General features: G+C 39.3%; 1 protein-coding gene across 1 annotated transcript in view; it reads left to right on the plus strand.

The window, feature by feature from the left end:
* The window catches only part of ush2a (Usher syndrome 2A (autosomal recessive, mild)), a gene marked incomplete at its 5' end in the record, with an annotated part of 183,421 nt that overhangs the window by 159,689 nt on the left and 2,030 nt on the right, over positions 1-21,702 (plus strand). Inside the window, 11 exons of the mRNA XM_079458478.1 lie at positions 9,013-9,240; positions 9,314-10,833; positions 13,010-13,331; positions 17,232-17,438; positions 17,534-17,772; positions 17,893-18,110; positions 18,196-18,372; positions 18,635-18,718; positions 19,603-19,838; positions 20,665-20,730; positions 21,378-21,602. Of these exons, the coding sequence (XP_079314604.1) occupies positions 9,013-9,240; positions 9,314-10,833; positions 13,010-13,331; positions 17,232-17,438; positions 17,534-17,772; positions 17,893-18,110; positions 18,196-18,372; positions 18,635-18,718; positions 19,603-19,838; positions 20,665-20,730; positions 21,378-21,602 (3,522 nt within the window). The remainder of the gene's footprint in view (positions 1-9,012; positions 9,241-9,313; positions 10,834-13,009; positions 13,332-17,231; positions 17,439-17,533; positions 17,773-17,892; positions 18,111-18,195; positions 18,373-18,634; positions 18,719-19,602; positions 19,839-20,664; positions 20,731-21,377; positions 21,603-21,702) is intronic.

Below are 21,702 nucleotides of genomic sequence, written 5' to 3' on the forward strand. Positions count from 1 at the left end.
TTGCTGAGATTCAACCCTTGTGACAATTTCGCCAGTGGACAACTTGCCCCAGTCAGTTTTACTTGTGTATGCTTTGGATTGCTTCCACACATAAATAATATTTCATACTTGATTATATTTTACTGCACACATGAAATCTCTGTGTCCACCAACCTGCTATTTGATTGCAACTTATTTCAGTTCCTAGATCAGCTTCTTCATGTTACGTTTTACTGTCTCGGCATGAGATCATCTATCAGTGATCAGACCATTACTTGCATGTTCAAACAGATTCCTCACCCACCACCGTTTCCACCTACGGAATTGGCCGCTGTGATTCATGACAGTCTTGTGTCAAAAAAATGTTTGCCGGTTTCTCCGCAGATGCTCGTGAATGCACCACGGCCAAATTAAAGGCTTCAGTTTGAGATCCTGTTCCATACCAGTGCGAACAGAGCCAGCTCACCCCCGATAGCAGCAACACCGCAGGGGAAAGAATCCAGACCCCACTGAGGAGTTCAGCTTCCCCCACAGAGCTCTAGATAGATGCTTGCCTAATAGGCAAATTAATTATTTTGGTAGCAATTAATGAACGTCAGGCGGGATAGGCCCTTTATCAGAACCCTTCTTTTCTTCCAGAGTAATTTAGAGTTGCGCTTCTATTCTCTTGGCAGTCCTTTCACTTTTTCTTGACCTCCAGAGGTCGGCCGCTGTGGTGAATGCGTGACGTCAGTTTGCAGTTAATCAGCTTGTAATTCATTTTCCACGTGTCCTCAGCCCTCTTTTGTTATGACCCCGGCTTCTAATGGCTGACACAGATTTATCATTTTAAAAGAATTTCTCTTAATTTTTCAAATTTAGATTTAAACACACTTTTTTCACTTATTTTACATGATAATTATTACGGGAATCAAAGTTTAAGTATACGTGGTAGTTTATTTAAATCTAGTTTGAAATTGTGTTTTTGTTTTTGTGGGGTTCATGACTGTCATTTCACACATTTACTTGAAAAATTTAAAACATTTAACATAAAAAGTTGGTTTAATACATTGCATGCTGTATATTTTGCAATTACATTATTAAGTTAAACTTGGATTTTCTACGCAAAAGCAAACTTATCTAAAGAAATGACTTCGGAATATAAATATTAATTCAGCATCATTGCACTGATTTTTCCCATGTGTACCTTCTGAAGACACTGTCCAATCGCATAACACCTGCCACAGCGAAATTCTTTTGTGGGTATTAGTGCAATTTCTCACGGCTACATTTAATCCATCGATCGTGCTGAATCTTTTTTTGGAGCTTGACTTTGTGCTATATCAGCTGTCCGTCTGCTATGTCAATACTTGGCCTGCAGTGGGGCATCATATTGATTTTGCTGTTGCCACCTGTTGAGTGGCTACAGGTTAATGTCCTATCATGGAATTAAGTTGTTTTTGTGGATTATGCACAGAGAAAATCAACGTTCATCGCTAGCCTGTGATGTCAGTCTGACCGTGATGTAAATGTACACAGAATCCTTTAGAATCATGGTGACATCAGAAAGTTACATAACATAGTTTGTATAAATATTGTTAAAATATATAATGATTTTTAATAATACTTCCATGGTTAATTTTACAACTTCATTTGCTTCAGCTGGCTAATATTCTCATGCAGAATACCCCAATACATTCACAAATGTTTGTCACATTTACTTTCCATAACGTTTATTTATAGCGTTTAATGTATTATATATTTAAAATAAAACACAACTGTGTATAACATTTATTTAATCTGTTTATTTTTAAAAAGGTAGAAAATAACTGTCAACAAAAACAAATAAACGTACATTTGTGGCATTAACGGTCACTTTCCTCCTGGTGATTCTAATCAAGCGGTTGATTCGCGCTGTATCATCGGAAATAGTTAGTGTACATCAGATGTGCACTCAAAATCAGAGTGCATTGTGGGTAAAAAGTAGTGAACGAATGTAGGGAATTGTTCACTGCAAAATGGCAGACACCCGATACGGTGCACTATATAGGAAATAGGGAGTGAATTCGGCCACTGCTTAATTCTGAGATAAACATAATTTCACAGCGATTTTAATCTTTGACATAGCATTGGGCTACTCGGTCAATATTACATACTCACAAACGGATGATAAAAATAGACTTGTGCTTGATACAGGTATGTCCTGTTTGATATAGATGTAAATATTGTCCTGTTTGGACACATGGGACGAGTGGACCAATCAGATAGTGGAGCAGATGGTGTTATGTTTCTCAGTAACACTTTTGCAGAGAAGAGGTTTCCAGTGGCCTGAGAACACCCATGGTCTCTCTCTCTCTCTCTCTCTCTCTCTCTCTCAATTTCAAGATACTTTATTGGCATGATTGCGTGTTATTAAAATATTGCCAAAGCATTGAACATATAACAAAAAACATTCTATAAGTACAAACATTCGAGTAATAAGGTGCATAATAAGGGATAACTATAGAATGAAATATAAAACAAAGTATACGTAAGTAAACAAATTAATTATATAAAATAAAAACATCTATATCAAATGTAAATTTTAGGCAGAAGCATGAGAATGGAATAAAAGTATACCGCCTATATGTGCATTGATTCTAACAGATTAAGGCAGTTTGTTTCTTACTGTGTGCAGCCTATAGATGGATGAATCAACCGATGTGTGTCTCTTCTACCCCAGTAACATCTGCATTTGCTCATTTTCTGAAAACCTATGAAACTCTGGCATGAGTTTTGAAGGTGTTTCTCTTTCACTTCTTTAAATTGATCACAATGAAGGAGAAAGTGTGTCTCTGTCTCGACATCGCCAGTGTCACAGTGGGCACAGACTCTCTCTCTCTCTCTCTCTCTCTCTCTCTGTCTTTATTTTGGTGGGTGGGGCTGCTATTGATCTCTGGCTGTGCTGTGTGCAGTACCTCGTGCCAGTGTGTGTGATTAATGTGGACGTCATGGCGACGGGACTGAATGAGGCTACAGAGTACAGGCGGTCTGGGCCGCCAGAAGATTCCTCCCTCACCATGTGCGCAGACGCCCCTCATTACCAAACACTTATCAAGCCTACATGAGAGATTAGGCAGGCCCAGTCACAGCCAGTACCAAACCTGCTCCCTGTCTTTCTGCTCTCTTTTATATTTAAGTTCTTTAACTATTTCTCTCCGATTTTCTGATTCATTTCCTCACTTCCTTTTTTTCTTTTCTCTATTTTCTGTTTCCTTACCTATCAATTCTTGTTCTTTCTCTCTCTGTCTTTCTCTTTCTGTTTTCCTATTTTTCATTCTTTCCTAGTCTTCCTCCTCCCTCTGTTTTCTGTGAGCTCTCTCTCACACACACCCCTGTCTCTCTCAGTCTCTCTCTCTCCCCCTCCTGATCTTTCCAGATGTTGCTCAGCATCCCCATGAGAACCCCAGCAATGGGAGATGTATTAATACATCCTATTGATTAGATCAGGACCCCTGACAGTCATTTGCAGAGATACCATCTGGCTGCTGTTCCAATGCCTTCACCCAAACAGGACGTGACACCTTATTAATCTCCACCGCCGCTCCATAGACGCTTTGCCTTTTGCGCACAGAAGCCCAACTCTGTCGGAGTGGCAAGCGGAGATGCAGGCGGACCTGAAGGGTGCAAGAAATTAAGGTTATTACACAAATTGAGCCATATGGTCCAAATATTTCAGAGCTGAAATTTACTAGGCAATAAAAATTGCTCCTGCCTTCCTAATGGTGTAAATTACAGTTTAACCATGGCTCTAATGATGTCCTTCTGCTGCCTGTAACCACTCTAACATGAAGGACATTGTTTAAAAAATGCAGAAGAAATAAACCGGGGGGGGTTCGGAACACCAGCAGCATGTTTACAATCTGTTAGTTTATCATTAAGAACACAGCGAAGAGTGCATAAACATGATGGCAGCGCGTCGGACCGTGTCTTTGTGTAGCCTCGTATACGTGCGGTCTGATCCGAACAGAACCCGGAGCTGCTCGATTGGGCCCTAGTGAAGCCCGGACTTGCTCATTTGCAGAGAGGACAAACGGAGGGGAGCTCCCAACGGGCTGCAGGGTTTTCACTGTGGATTATTCTGAGCTCGTGGAAGTTTTGTAATCTTTTAGGTGTTTGCTGGTAAATGTGGCTTGTGACACACAGTGTTTGTGGTATTTTAACATGCGAACTACCTTCATGGATGTTCAGTGTTAAAGGGACAGTTCACCCCAAAATTTAAATCCAGTCATATTTGTTCTTTTGTGCTCCATATCTGTGGGACACAATAGAAGATATTTTGAGAAATGTGTCTTTGGGTTTGTGTCCGTTTAATGGAAGTCAATGGAGGCCAGTGTTGTTTGGTTAGCAGAAAAATCTTATTTTGTGCTATAAGGAAGAAAAATAAATTAAATTAAATAATCTGTGGAGTTTTATAGGCACTGTGTAGGCCTTTCTGTACTAAAGAAAGAAAAGAACACATAGTATGGCCCACGCATGTCAATAAATATAGAGTAGCGGTGTGCTTTCGTATTCAAAAATCTGCTTTTGATTTGTAATACTGCATAAACACTTGAGAGTGCCTTTTAAATCTAATTTCTGATTTAAGGGTCTGAAGTTAGGAGTATACTTGACTGTGCATGCTTGTGTTTCTGTTTCCTAAAAGCTGCTTCTATCATTCATATTCTTGATTGTCATACACACTTGGCTGTATTCAGAGGAGGTAAATGGTACTGTTTTCTGTTTCAGCGTGTGTGTGTTTGCATGCGTGAGGGTTTGCTTCATCAGACACCAGCTCGGTCTGAAGAATCTCAGTGATTCAAGAGCTCTCCGTCTGATTGAGTCTGTCCGAACAGAACTTTACATCTAAATCACAAATAATTAATGGTGTCCAGGCATCTCTGGAACTGGGTCATAGTCTGTTTTCATTATAGCTGAACAAAAGGCTGGATGGGTTGAAATGAAGTGTGTAGAACCTCTCAACAACAGTTGAGAGCAAAATGTAGGAATGAGATGAAGAGAGAGGTTGGACCTTTAAAGAAATGGCATTCTTTGCATTTTATGTGTAATGGGTATCTGTTAGCTTTAATGTATTTGGCTCCAGATTGTGTTTTAGTACAAACAAAATTAACTTACGAAATATGTTGTTAAAAATGTATTTGGGTGCCAGGCGTTATCCTATTGGCTTAGTAATTAGCCAATCACAGCATTTTGGAGGCACAGCTTCACTTGTTACGTTTGGCCTATAATCTGATATGGTTTTTCTTACTTAAAACGGTTGGGTTTAAATTGACCCAACAAATAACTCAATGCTGCTTTACTATAGCACCAACTCATTATTGGGTTATTGTCACATGTACACAAGTTTAACCCAATTGTTGGGTTATGAAGTAAGTCATTTGTTGGTTTATTTTTGCCAACATGTTATTTATTAATTAATTAATTATTATTGTTATAGTTGTTGTTTATAAATTTTGGCCATCCTATTAATTATTATTTTATTGCAGTGTAAACAAATAATGCACAACATAGAAATACATTTATAATGATTTATTTCCAATACAAGTTTTGGTTGCAATTGTTTTATTAATGTGCTTCCTTTATCATAAAGTTACTAGCAATTAAGTATCAATTTACAAGAATCAAATAAATAAATAAATAAACAGAACAGAGGCTAGTCTAGATTATACACTAACCTACCTAAGCAAAGGCTACCAAACAGCAGCACCACTAGGCTTGCATTCTCCAAAATGTAAATAAACATTTCTTCCTCCAGCTTAATGCTTTCCACAATAACGAAGATTTAAGAGGAATTGGTTTTATCCCCAAGCTACAGAACATGAAAAGCTTCCATTGCTCCTCCTGATACCGAATTATGTTTGTTTCAACCTATAAACAGAACTAAAACTGTATTGTCAAAAATGATGTACACACTTCAATATGATGAAGAATTCATATCTTTACATTTTAGCCTGGTGAACCGTAGGGTCACACTTTTCCTATTGACCTTTTATTGTGAACATAAGTACACAACATTTGATGTGTCATATTATATATTGTATTCATTTAGTATTATATACATGTTCCATTACATATTTGTTTGAATGTCAAACAGTAAACATATTAGGTCCTTTTTAGCATGACTGTACTAACTTGAAGTTTTCAGACATTAATCTCTAACCTGCAAATTTGTCAGTTAAGGCTTTGATTCACATATTATCTCTCTTAAAGTTAGATAAATATATTGAAAGCATGTCAATGAAGGCCATTGCTGCAAGTCTGTTATCAGGAAGTAAAATTGCAACTGAGGCAAAGCCCCCTCGTGTTTTGTGGTCAATGAATGCCAAAAAACGTATTTGCTGCTATTTGCTTTAAAAATATGATCAAAGGAATAAATGTAAGGAAATAAAATTAACACACTCGTCATTTGAATTCCGATGCTTTTTACTGGGTGGCGCTGCAGTGGTTGGGAGCCCTGACGCTTCCGCTGGATCCTAAAACCTGAATTGTCCGACAAATATCTAAAATAAGATTTGCACATAGTTTATGACTTACCTAAAAGTTTTGGACTAAGAAAAACAAAGCTAGGGGGCATCCCAAACAATAATTTTTATCTACGTTGAAATAGGTTGGTTATAACCTCTGATGCTTTCCTGTAGCTCAGTGGTAAGAGAATGGCACTAGCAATGCCAAGGTCATAGGTTTGATCACCGGGGATTGCACATAAAAATGTATAGTATAATGCAATGTAAATCGCTTTGAATAAAAGCGTCTGCCAAATGCATAAATGTCAAATGTAAATGTATAAAAAGCAAGTGTTGCCGTCAATAGTCATTCAGATTATAAAAACAGTTGACAGAGATGTATGTTTGTGTTACTATGAAAAAATATGTATATATATATATATATATATATACACACACACGCACATTTAAGAAGTATTATTAATATTAATATTATTAATAACTGCTCACCCAGCTCAATTTGAACCCAGCTGGAAGGCTTGTTACAGCTTGTTTACGTCAGAAATAACCCAACAAAACAACCCAATATCTCTAATCCAACTATTGGGTTACAAGACGTTATTTAACATGTACAAAAAGATTATGTATACTTAATATCGTCCATATTTTCCAATCATAAATCATAATGTTTACAGCATCATTAACAGACTATTGATACTTTGATATACTTTAGTAATTTAATATTTGGACAAGATTTTTATCAAATTGATCTTCGTTTTTGAACACTTCTCAAAGGCAAGCAAACAATATAACATCATTTGACTTGAAACTACATACAGTAAAAATAGACAAAAATTGCAGCTTTAGGAAACTATATAAAATAAACACAGAGAAGACATTATTCTCTCTGTTATTTTAGCTGTCGGTATATATCAGTTTTCTAAAATTCTCGTACAGAACCCCCGCAGAATGCAGGTAGGGTTTACTTCAAACATGGCCTAAAACCTCTTTTGCCAAAGGCTTCATTTGATGCTTTTTGATGAGGAATTTCCCAGGCACTTTAGCTGTATAGCGTAATACTAATAAAATCCAGCTCGGGCATAAGTCAGCAACGGCGGGCAGGGACAGCGTGTCTACTGTATGCAAATGAAGCAGTCCCACACCTTTGAAGGGTCAGGAATCTCCACTTTCATCTAATCAGCATAATTGTTGTGACAAATCCACATGGTTATTCTTAATTAAAATCATCCCCTGGCCCAACAGCCCCCAGCGCTGTCACAGGAAATCACACATATGTGAGACGCTAGACCTGTGCTCGCTTGAAAGAGGAAAAGAGTAAAGAAAAGGGATTTTAAAAGACTTTTTTCCCTTTACAAATGACTGATTCTATGAGCTAACGCTAAATGGGCTTCTGACTCTGATTCCTCTTTAATGTTTAAAACAGCGAGGACTCTTTCCAGCTCAATTACAGGAACTCCGCTTTAAATCGGGAGAAATTGTAAACTGTTCTTTTGTCATACAAAAGAAGTCTGACTGCTTTTGACTTACATATTGAACTACACACATACATGCAGTTTATGATGTAACTATGCTGTTTTCATTGGGTAACTTGTGGCTTTAAATAGAAATATTGATTGTAATATTTGCAGTGTTTTCTCACCACTAATGCACCTTACACATCCCCTTTTGAAATGAGAAATTGAAGTACAGCGGATCTGCACATACCCAAAAGGCAGTGTAACCGATTCTCTTAATCAAAACTTAAACACTTCCCATTTTAGGAATCTGTGCCATAAACATTTATTTGGAAATCTATAACAAAAATCAATTCCCTTAGTCGCTTTTTAATGGCTGCCTTGAGTACCCTGGATGAGCGAGCGCCTGCTTGTTAATGTCTTGGTGCTCGTGTTTGGGAAAGTGTTTGATAGCATTGCCATCTAGGGGCAGGATATAAGTCTCTGCGCTGAGATAAACTGAAATGAAACAGCTGTCTCTATTGACAATGTGCATATGTTTGCTGGTTTATAGTCCAAATGTTCTCAATTTTTCAACCACGTAAAAAGGTAGCTTTTAAATGCCCCAGTGCCTCCCAGTGATGTAATGGATTGGGACGTAAAATCTGCAGAGGGACAGTAGAGAGGGGGTCTGCTGGTTTATTGTTGGGAGAGAAAATTGTGTTTACGTGCTTTCTGGTCGAATTAAATTTTATTTCAGGAATGGAAAAAGCCTGCTGTTCAAAACAAACATCGATTTACAAAATTGTGATTAAACATAGATCTAGTAAAAGGTTGCATTCCTTAAACAATGTAATTTTTTCATGTCTTGTTGTCAGTATTTATATTTTTGCTATAGTTTTATTTATAATTTTGATCCAGGATTTAGACCTAAGAACTGCTTAAGGTAATAAATAAATACGTACACGTGTGTGAATATGTTTGATTAAGACATTTAGATATGACTATATAAAACATGACAAAAATCTCTTTAATATAAGAAAAGATTTAATGACATATTATACTACTTATTATTATTATTTATGTTTATAGCTATTTGTTTATGCTTTGTGTTGTAGGGTAGCATTTATCAGGCTCATATATTTGGATTAGAGCCTTACACTACATACAACGTACGTGTAGAGGCATTTAATGGAGTCGGCCAGGTGTCCAGTCCCTGGGTCACCATTCAGACTTTTGAAGCTTCTCCCAGTGGTTTGGCTAACTTCAGTGTTGAGAAGACAGAACATGGTCGAGCACTGCTGCTACATTGGCCTGAACCTGCTTTTCCAAATGGAGTCATCAAGGTACGCTGACCACTCAACTGTAATATTGTAATATCATACTCCTGGATCTTCCTTAACATATTTCTTTCCTCAGATGTACAATGTCTATAATGAGGGCAACTTGGAGTTCAGTGGTCTTGCACGACAGTTCCTATTCCGTCGTCTGGAACCCTATACCGAGTACACGCTCCTCCTTGAAGCTTGCACAGAGGCCGGCTGCACACGTACCACGCCTCAGCGCGTAACGACCGAGGAAGCCCCTCCTGCCTCCCAGCCAGCTCCTGTTGTACAGCAGGTCCATGCACGCAGCGTGGAACTCCACTGGTCTCCCCCTGCTCAGCCCAATGGTAGGATCCTGCAGTACAAGGTTCTGGCTGTACGTCTTGAAGACTCTAGGGTACGCAGTGAAGAAAACGACTCTTTAAGAGCCAAGATCGTTTTCACGCAGAACAACACCCAAGCTGGCAACTACTTCTACAATATGTCTGGCTTGCTGCCCTGGACCATGTACAAGTTTTGCATTCGGGTTTCAAATGCAGCCGGATATACCGAGAGCCCCTGGCTGGTGGTTCACACCAGACAAGCTCCTCCAAGAGGTCTGGCTGCCCCAATTGTCAGTCATATAGATCGCAAGCCTAATGAACTCTTTGTATCTTGGACACCACCTCTGGAGCCCAATGGTGTTCTTCTGACCTACAGGATTCAAAGGGTCAACATAAGCTTTCATTTTAGCTTTGACTCAAGCGTTCACAACTACACAGATGTAGATTTAACTCCGTACACTCTCTACAGTTACGCAGTCATTGCATGCACCATAGCCGGGTGTGTTACTAGTACGCAGACACAGATCAGGACGCTAGAAGATGCCCCTTCTAATGTGGAGACCCCTACGGTGTCTGACATCACTTCCTATTCCTTTAATGTGTCATGGGCCGTACCGTCTTTCAAGAATGGGGAGATCATTGTATATATCCTCAAAGTTAATGACGAGGAGGTCTATCGTGGAAAACGTTTGAGCGTGCAGGTGTTGGATCTACACCCACATGTTTCCTACAGCATCATCTTAACGGCCTGCACCATTGGCGGTTGCACAGCAAGTTCGCCCATTTTTGCCCAGACTAACGAAGCCCAGCCCTTAGGAATGCCAACTCCCGTTCTTAAAATCACAGGCCCAGAATCATTAGAGGTCACGTGGAGAGAACCCCTACATCCAAATGGAGTAATCACAGGGTATGAGCTCCATCGTAACGGGAGTCTCATTTACACCGGAATTGACACCCGCTACCACGACTTCACGTTACTTCCCAGTGTAGAGTATAGCTACACCATCACTGCCAATAATAGTCAAGGGGCAGCCACTAGCCTACCAGCGAGGGCTACGACTCAAGCTTCAGCACCCTCTGGTGTTGCACCCCCTAGACTGGAGGCTTCGGGGCCATTTAGTGTTATGGTACAATGGGATCCTCCAGCACGACCAAATGGAGTTATCATTACCTACTCGCTTCACAAAAGGGGCCCAGCTGAGCCAGACGTTAAACGCTTTGTTTTTGCTTCAGACCACAGTGCGTTTCAGAGCCAAAGTTTTTCCCTCACGGAATTAAAGCCCTACTACAGGTAGCAATGCCAGCATGCATTAATATCATTGTTTGGTTTTCTAGAATAAATGCAATTGCTCTGCTTGGAAAATATAATTGATTAAAGACCCCGAAACTGGCGATTGTATTTACTTCTGTGCTTTGACATAGTGAAACAGAATATAGAATGAGAATAATAGGGGGGGAATAGCTTGTGTTTTCCACTGCAAATTGATTGGATTTATAGAAACATACTTTCATTTTAAAATGGAACTGGAAGCAAACTTGACTTAATTAGGGGTCGGCAACCCGTAACTCTCGAGCCGCATGTGGCTCTTCTGCCCCCCTGCTGCGGCTCCCTGCAGTCTTTATAAGGCCCTGTTTATGCTTGGTTATGCTTGGTTTTGGTCGATCGAATCACAAGTGGATAAAAAAAAGGCACGTTTACACCTGATGCTGTAATCCGTCTATTTTGTCCACTTTTGACCACTTCTGTCCATCATTTTATTAATTTGTATAAATATAATGATTCACACTCTGTTATTATTGCATAATGTTTAATGCACAACAATACTGAGGTGCAAATAGTAACGTTATCTGCCACTATTTACAAGTACATGGCATCTAACTTCTATTTTCAAATAATTTAAATTGCACATCGCCAAGAAATGCTTATTTCATGGGGACTTTAAATTGTGAATTCTTATGTTAAATAAAAGACACTTCACCTTTCAGTCCTTTAGTCTCTAGCAACCCACAAACAGTCTAGCAATGCCATAGCAACAGCTTAGCAACAGCCTAGCAAACACCACAACAACTGCCTAGCAACTAGCTAGAGCACTTTGGCAACTGGAAAAGCAATGTCCTTGAACCACCCTTGGCACAAGCAAGCTCATAATCTTTATTCTGTATCAGCAGTCCACAACAATTAAAAGTGACTAATTTACAGTCAATTTTAGCTTGTCATACATTGCATGCAAAATATAAATATAACATTTATAATATAATATATAATACATATTTCTATTTGTTGCAACGTTGCATCTTGGCTGGTGATTTGTGGGGTGATTTTTAGTTGAGGACACCTTACTATGTCACACCATCTCCAAAGCATTTTATGGGGTGTTTTTTAGACTGAAAAGGTGTCAGCCCTGTCACCGTTTCATTAAAAACAGATACGTTGATAAAACCTTATAAAATAAGGAGAAAGGATAGAGAGAAAATGTCTTCTGTTGGAGGAAAGAAGTCAACCTTGAGATTTTTCAACTTTTTCCATATATATATATATATAAATATATATATATATAAAGACGGTCAAAAGGAGGAGGTACTCAAATGAGGGATGACCAAAGTCGGGGGCTGTATACGTATGTTTAAGTGAAATCTAGATAAGTGGGTGATGATAATGGTTCATCAACATTATCAACTCGCAACTCATTGCCTCTTTGGAACGACCTTCCGTTTATTCTACCCTCATCTCTCCCTTTTCTCCTTCAGTCCCTCACTGGTGTCCTTCTGAAGGACCGTTCATTGTCTGTACTTAATGTTTTTAACAATAAAATAACATTAACTTAATAGTATAGGCCGAATAATTTGATTTATCATTTTTTTATATTGACCATCTATTAGGTCTTTAAAATATTAAAGTTATAACCTATACTTTATTGTTTGAAAAATGGCTTCACACAAAAGCAGATGTAATGCTTTCAAACATTTCACAACATTTGTTATGTAGTGCTGATCCTAGACATCTGGGGGCCCTAAGCAAACCTTTGTGGGGGCCCGTGTCATAGTTAAATTTAGATAAACTTAACTGTAAACTATAAGAAATAAAAAATAATAAATCAATTAACACAAAGACAAAAACATTAAACTGACAGTAGTGAAATAAACAGCAATATTTACATATATTTTGACAGTTTATTGTAATAAATATAAAAGGTGTGCATTATACCTGACACCAACATGAACACTGTACAGATGGTTTTGTGACTGTAAGTCATTCCCTTTAAACGCTATTGAAGTTAGAAACATGTATATTATTATTCAGCCTATATAACTTTGGAGGCAGAGGCCCTACACATCCTGTGTAGTCTACATAAAGGCAGGATCAGCTCTGATTCTATGTATAGCCCACGAAAGTTTCACATTGAAAACATTTGCACATTGTACACTGATATTTTGTTGGGTGTGTTTGCCGTTGTTGATTTTTGCAGGTATGAGGTGAGAGTGGAGGCCTGCACTCTGTTGGGATGTGCAGCTAGTGACTGGTCTCCAGTACAGACGCTTGAGTCGCCCCCTACTGGCCAACCTGCTCCACTGCTGGAGCTACAGACGAACATAAAGGGCATACAGACTGTGTTCTTGGTGTCTTGGTCACCTCCAGCTGAGCGTAATGGGAAACTTTTGTTCTACGAGCTGTACCGCAAACTGGTTTCAGACACAGAAAGCCGCTCTACAGCAACATTGGTCTACCGCAACTCCTCAACCGCTTGTCATGATGACACACTGCAACCCTACACAGCCTACAAATACCAGGTCATACAGCTATTTTTCATTTCACTCATTTGGTCATTTAAAAAAAAGAAATTGTAAACTGAGTTTAGATTTGACTGCATTGTACAAAAAACTTTTAGCTTTTTTAAAGGTACAGTTCACCCAAAAATGAAAATTCTGTTTACTCACCCTCTTGTCATTTCAAATCTTTATGGCTTTCTTTCTTCGGCAGAACACAAAAGAAGATATTTTGAAGAATGTTGGAAGCCTAACAAGGGCAGTACACATTCACTTCTGTTGTATAATCACAAAACCAATGCAAGTGAATGGGACCACCATTGTTCGGATACCAAAATTCTTCAAAATATCTTCTTTTGTGTTCTTCAGAAGAAAGCATACAGGTTGAAAATGACAAGGGGGGTGAGGAATTGATGACAGAATAAAATGTTTGGGGTAAATTAAAAATGTGAGTGGTACCTGCCAATACTTTCATGGGCTTCCATAGAACAACCACGGTTAAAGGGATAGTTCACCCAAAAATGCAGAAAACAAAAGAAGATATTTTGAGTATTGGTCACCAGACAACATCGGCTCTCATTGACTTCCATTGTATGGACACAAAACCACAAGATATTTCTCAAACGATATTTATTTATGGTGACAAAAGAAAAAGTCACGCAGGTTTTGAATGACGTGAGGGTGAATCCTAATCATAATTATTCTTTACTTTATTTCTTTAATTATCTGTATGTAGGATTTTATTCACCAGGTAAAACATAAAAATCTAAACTCTTTGTGCAGTAACTGCACATCATTAGCAAGCACCACTGATAAATGACACATCATGAATAAAAAAATGATTAGTCAAGTGTGATACTGTATTCTTATTATGCATAATAGTTTAGCATAATCATGAAACAAAGCGTGATTAAATATGCCACGGAAAGCAGTCCTCAAGTAATATTAAATTAGCATGATTATTTGTCGCATCTGTGTTGAATGTTGCGCTCATCTACGCTCTCTCATTCACACAGACAGGCATTTAATCTCACTCGCTATATTCATCACACCTCCGTCGCCTTACGAGACCTTTCTTTAATTGACAGCCTAGCCTTTGGAGCAAAATAACATTAGCATTTGACTGTCAGGCCTGAGAGGCGTGAGCTGATCAGACGGAAATTGATAGAGTTTGCCTGATTGTTTCTTATTTATGAGCGGTAATTTATGACAGCTGGCGGGCGGAGCTGAGTGATGACGGACAAGCGACAGGGCCATTAATCTGGGCGGGGGTGAATGCTGACGATTACGATCGAAGCCATCGAATTAGCTGTTAGGCCAAATGTAGTATTGGAAAGGCCTTTTAATTCCTATTGGCTGCCCCCAGGGAGGTTGCTAACTACACCGGACGTGTGCGTCTTGACAGGCGTTAAAAATATTGTGAAAAATGACTGTTACAACAAAAGTATTTTGAACATACTTAAGTCTTTGCCTAGCAACAACCTCCCATTTTGTTGTTTTACTAGTTCTTACACAAGGGCAAGTGTCCCAAAGCCATCCCATGTTAAGAGGCTACATATTTTATTGACACTTTTATGTCAAATCTTAATTAGCCTAGTGCTCATAACAGAAAAGAGAACTTTTGGCCCCGTGTCCACCGTAGGGGCGTGGCCATGGCCAATGAGGAGCTGTCGCCGGGCAGATTCGGCCCTTGCGACGTCCGCCCACATCCATTAGCGCTCGCTCATGAAATAGTTTTATTTTCCCGCGTTAATTACAGCTCTATATGCAAGTGCTTCGGTAGCTATAAAACGTCTGTGCCTCACACAAGGGCACAAAAATGTCCTGACCGACTCCACTTTAAAACGTTGCACCCATATCTCTTCACCAAATGTGTGATGATTTATCCGTGAGGGATATACCTAGGGTTATTGCGCTGCTTTGTCGGGATGTGAACTGCTGAACTGTCGACTGCCTTCCCGATGACCTTTTCTTTCTTCGGGCAATGAGATGATGTTTCTGTGAAGCCCGCCGCATCTCCATAGCCCCCCGCAAGACTCCGACACGTCTAGTCGTCACTTTGGCAGCGGAAGTAGTTGGGAATGTGAAATCAGCCAGCTCTTCATGCAGTCCCTGCGTATTGCCACTTAGATCTATCATCTGGATTGATCACAGTGTAATTGCCTATTATTGAAGCTAATTTAACCCTATCCACAGGAACATCCATCTGCCGGCGCTATTAAAACTGACAATCTACAAATTACTTACCCATGCAAATAGCGACCCGGCCTGACCTTTTCCTGCTCTTCTTGTGTAATTATACAAACAGCTCGTCTCGTAAATAAGATTACTTCACCTTTCCATGTGTTCATTTACTCCTTGATGAAGGTGAAATTTAATTTTCATGTAGATTCAGACCGGAGCGATTCTGTAATGGATGCCGGTGTTTTGGCTATTAGTGACAGCAGGGTTTGGAGAGTGCGAGACTACTGACTCCTCAGAGCAGTTTGAGGGGTAGTTTCCTTTCGCCGAGGCGCCACGGGCCGGCCCATCAGGTGAAGGTGACTCCCTTTTTAAGAAATGGAAGGTGCACTGTCTCCGTTCTGTCTGCCGGCCCACCCCAAAGCCGGTGTCGGTATCAAATCCAGATTTATATTGGACTGCAGGTGTAAGAGTGGACCAGCCGTCTTCATACACTCACCTGTACGCTTTGTATAATCAAGTTCAACATATTTGTGCTTCTAAGTTGTTTTCAGGACACAGATGTGTTCAGCGGACAAAGAATTATGTTCAACTAGACTGAATTTCCAAATGTAAACTCCAGAAGTTTCAGTTTTTATATAACACAAAGGTGACAATAAAATACAACCAACAAAAAATGCTTTTAAAATTGCTTTATATATTTCTTTGTTCTGTTGAACACAAAAGAAGATATTTTGAAGAGTGAAGGAATCAAACATTTCTGGGGCACTTTTGTCTACCATTTGTAATTTTGGAGGCCAAGAACTGTTTGTTACAAGTGTACTTCCAAATATCTTTGTCTGTGTTCATCAGAATTATACAGATTTAAAACAACTCCAGGGAATATTTTTTTGGGTGAACTGTCCCTTTTCAGACATAAAGGTCCAGTCAGTGAAATCTAGCGGCAAGGTTGCGAATTGCAATTGCAACCAACTGCTCACTCCACCCCAAGGGTGGGCCTTTCGAAACACTACGACGGCTGACAGTACATGGCGAATTATGTAAGTGGTTCGGTGTATGTAGATAGAAATAGCTATTTCTAAGGTAATAAAAACTTATTTTCGTGTGAGCTCTTTATACACCTCTGAATGCATAACTACAGGTTTCCATCAATAGATCATCCCAAAAATGACACACTGGACCTTTAATTAATAAAAAAATAAAAACAACTACTCTATAAACAACAGACTGAAACAGGAAGTTCTTCTGGACCAGAATGGTCTATACTAACAGTCATTTTTAATTTAATTTTAAATATTTTTGTGTCCGAGGAAACTGTCTATACATAAAAGTATTTATATTATAATTATTATATGAAGAGTTTGGTTCCAAAATGAGATATTGTTTTAAATTTGTTTTTAAATCATGTTATTTATTATATTATCATGTTTTTACTGTGTTTCATTTTACTAGTTAGCTGCATTTCTTTAGCTATTATGTCTTAATCAAAACAAACCAACTGTAGTTTGATTTATATTAATTGGAATGCACAATAAATATGATTTGTGGCCAATTTAAAACACTTTTTTCAATGAGTTTTCTCATTTTGGAACCTAACTCTTCATACCAAGCACTTTGAACTGTACTTTATGTTTGAAAAGTGCTATAAAAATTAAATATATTAATAATAAAGAAATAATTACAGTAATCGAATTACATAGTTATCTATGTGTAGTGAATGTATAATGTTGCACATCATTTTAGGTGTGGGCTGTAAACTCAGCCGGTCGTACCGCTAGCCCCTGGGCTCAAGGTCGCACAGGTCCGGCTCCTCCAGAGGGGGTGGGCCCCCTCAAATTCCTGCACATCCACGCCACCTCAGCTGTAGTGGACATCAGCCCACCTGCCAAGCCAAACGGCATCATCAGCCTCTATAGAGTCTTCACACTCAACAAAGACTCATACCAGCTGGTACACAACATAAGCAATATACCCAAGTACTTCATAAACACATTAGCTGGAATGCTGTGATTGTAGAATTAATTCGAAATTTTGTGTGTCTTCAGCTTTCTGAGGGGACGTCCCATCAGCAGACTCTTTATGGACTTAGACCCTTCACACTGTACTTTGTAGGGGTGGAGGCTTGCACCTGCTTCATGTGCTGCAGTCGAGGCCCCCTGAGTGAGCTCCAAACCCAGGCCTCTGCGCCCACCCAGCAACCCTCACCACGCCCGGTCACCATCTCCTCCCGCTCGGCTCTGGTGGAGTGGGACATGCCTACTAAGCCCAATGGCATTATTGAGAGGTATAGAAATAATGACCGTTCTGATATAAAAAATTGAAAAAGTTGTCCAGCTGTGTTAAACATGCTTAACCGCTCCTTAATGCTAAAAATCTGTCCCATATTTCACTCGCATCGCTGTAGCTATGAGCTCCACGTAAGATCCGGCTGTCCTCAGCCGCGGCAGCCTGTCGCTGTGTCTTGCGTCATCGGCTCTGTAGAAATCAAATTCTTCGGGATGGGGCGGAGCTTCAACATCACAGGCCTACTGCCCTATGCCAGCTATGAACTGCGTGTGGTTTCTCACAATAACATGGGGAGCACTGTATCTGACTGGGTCTCTGTCACCACATACACAGAACGTAAGAAGTCTCCTTCTCTAATGCTCACTGTACAACCATTTTATATTAAGATTACCATTTTTATTCTCTCGCTGTTTTCATAAAGCCCCTCAGTTTAAGGAGGCCTTCGTGGTGCAGAGTAACATCACCTCTATGTTTGTGGATTGGAGCGGCTCTTTCTCTCTGAACGGTCCTCTGAAAGAGTATTCTCTAACCGAGAGCAACCTGCGCATCTACAGCGGCTTCCACAGCTCGCTGCACATCCCGCGCACCTCTGATAAAAGTACGATGGCAGTTACACAGTTATTTCATAATCTGTACGAAGTGCAGCAGGTGTTTCCAAGTAAACATCCCGTTCCGTTTTTTTCCAGCAATAATGTATAATTCTAAGGAAGACCTACATATGTGATACTACGGTTTCTTATTCTGCTGTAACTCATTCTCGAGTTTGTAATGATTTATCTCATTGCTGGTCTGTTTGCTTTCATTGATTCTCTTTCATTGCTCCTCTCTTATCATCTTCACTCTCTTCTTCCTGTCTTCAGCCTTTGTTTTTCAGGTTACCTGTACCACAGACAATGGCAGTGCCAGCTCTCCTGTTATCAAATACAACACAGCCACCGGTACAGGTACGTGTCCTCGGGCATGGTAGGTGAAGGTGACTCTTCATTATGATAACGGAACAAATGGCTTGTGTCTCCATTCTGTCTGAGCAAAGCCAGTCCAGTCTCACTAGGCTATCACTGTTGCACAACCAGGGTCCCTGTGATATAATGGTTGAAAACAAAAGTTGTAACAGTATTTCTTTTAAATCGCACAGTAGGATTTTAAAGAGATAATTCACCAGAAAATGACAATTCTGTCTTCATTTACTCACCTTCGAGTTTTTCCACATATGTATACATTTCTTTGTTCTGATGAACACAGAGAAAGATATTTGGAAGAATGCTTGTTACCACATGCCCATTGACTCCATTTGGAAAAATTACTTTATCTTTTTTTGTAGGACAGCAAACATTTCTGGGGCACTTTTGACCACCATTGTATCTTTTCCATGGTAGTCAATGGGGTGCAAGATCTGTTTGGTTATAAGCATTCTTCCAAATATCTTTCTCTGTGTTTATCAGTGCAAAGAAATTTATATATAAATTGTTTTCATTTTTGGGTCCCTTTAATGTCATTTTAAGTCTTTTTTGGCAGCTTTTAACGCTTGACCATTTTATCCAAAGCAACAGAATGATTTAAATAAAAGTCATAGACTCATAATATAAATGTATAAGTCATTAAAACCATCTAAAAATAACTGGAAACTCTTCTACACTTTATAGCTTTTTTAAGACTTTCTGAAGAAATTGTCTATAAACTAGCAGATGCGTAAACCAACATGTTAGAAATTTGATTTTCCATTTCATGAGAAAAAAAACGTTCTCTTTGTGTTGGATTTGCTTGTAATTATTAAACTGCAAATAGATTTAATTTTATTTTTCTCATTAATGTCAATGGTTATTCACAGATGCTGTGGAGTCCAATTCAGGGGGTAAAACCGGTTTGTTTGGGGCTGAATACAGATTCTACAGTGAATTATGGTTCATCATTCTTATGGCTTTCTTGGGACTGTTGCTGCTGGCTCTCTTGATGGGTCTGGTGTTGAGACGAGCCCTAAGCAAGCCCCCCTTCATCAGAGAGAGACTTCCTATAGTCCCCCTGCAGAGGAGAAGTATCAAATATCCACCTAATGACTCCTATCTGGTGAGACATACTGTAATTATATAGTGAACTCTTACCTTGTAGCAGACTCCTTTTCTTTTTTATTCGTTTCATAAATGTGAACTATTCAACAAACTGAATGTTAAAGATAAAGGTTAAAATATTTTTTACTTTCATTCTGCAACTTGCACTTGCTTTAAATGTCCACAAGATGGAGTGCATCTTCTTTTAGTACTACCACTGTACACTCTGAAAACAAACAGTAGAAATAGGGCACAATATACTGTATTAATATGAAGGAATTTTCCGTATTATTTTTACAGTTTACAGTGTATTTTACATTTTGTGCTGCACTAAATTGCATTTTAGCAATAAAGGAAATGTCTGTTAAATGAAGGAAAATGTACTGGTATATTTCTGCCAGTACTATATCCGTTTTTTACAGTGTAGATGAATGTCAGAGACAAAGGCTTGTTTAAAAAAAATCTTTCTAGGGTGTACACATATTCCTGGATCGACCTACCTTTTGTATAACACAAACAATGGTTTGGATGCTGTATCCCACAATGCAGTGCCTTTAAACTGACCTTGATAAATGACCTGAAATTAATATCAACCATGACTTTAAATCAGACATGTTAAATAAACAACTTCAGCAACCTGTATATCTTCCGTATATCTTAGAGAGCCAACTAACCACTCCCAACCTTTACATTTATGCATTTATGCATTTGGCAGACACTTTTATCCAAAGCGACTTACGTTTCATGATACTATATCATTTGTATCCAAGTTTATCCCCTTTCTCTTTAAATCTGTTGTTTCATCTTTTGACTCCTGGTTTCATGGGCTGTGTTTGCTGTCATAGAGACCTTCCTCTGAGCTCTGCTCTAACCACGCTTCCACTGCTCTGCTTCAGCCTGATGAAACAATGGTAAGCCCTCACCGAACGCCCATTGCTCTGTTTCTCTCTTTTCCCAGCTTGACAGACCGGATGCCTCCTGCAATATAACACTAAAGCACTTTGCCATGCATTCTGAGGTACAGGGCTCTTACACAACGCCACTTTCCTCTCTGGGATGTTTTTCAGAAGATTCTCAACTTTTTAAACTTTTCTTTCTCATTGTGATAAATACGCATCAGTATCACTGATCATACTTAAAGGGATAGTTCACCTAAAAATGAAAATTCTGTCATTACTATTTATTTTACTCACACTCATGTCATTCCAAGCCTGTATGACTTGCGGTCTTCTGCAGAACACAAAAGAAGATATTTTGTTGGTAACCGAACTATATTGGAGTCCATTGACTTTTTTTGCGGTCAGAAGAAAAGCTTATGAATGACATAAGGATGGTGAATGCACGATGACAGAAATATTATGGAGGACTGTCCCTTTAAAAATGCAGTCTATGTTCATTTTCTGTTCATTCGCATTCATGGAGTGTGTAGCGCTGTGTTTTCATCTCTCCTCAGTTCTCACCGACTTGGGTTGAACGAATGCTACTGGTGTTTCAAAGAGTTTACCGTGCACAATAAACCTTGAATTTGTGAGTGAACAACCTGTTTTTTTATCATCAGGGTTTGACTGACACTAAGATCGGAGGAACCAGCACCTGCACCAGCAACCTCAGCTATCGGGCCAGCATGTCTGTGCTCCGTGTGCCCAGCCAGAGCCAGCTGAGCCATGCCTATTCCCAGAATTCCCTGCATCGGAGTGTTAGTCAGCTGATAGACACTCAAGATAAGAAGTCTCTGGGCGGTGGAGCGTGGGACGCTGACCTGCACGGCACAGACAGCGGGATGGTGAGATGAAATGTTGCGGTGGATGATTTATCGATGACACAATAAACATGACAAGTAAGGGAATTTACAAAGACATCTTTTTTATGTTTCCTGTTGTTCT

Source organism: Barbatula barbatula (assembly GCF_947034865.1).
Source record: "Barbatula barbatula genome assembly, chromosome: 6".
Taxonomy (NCBI): Eukaryota; Metazoa; Chordata; class Actinopteri; order Cypriniformes; family Nemacheilidae; genus Barbatula; species Barbatula barbatula.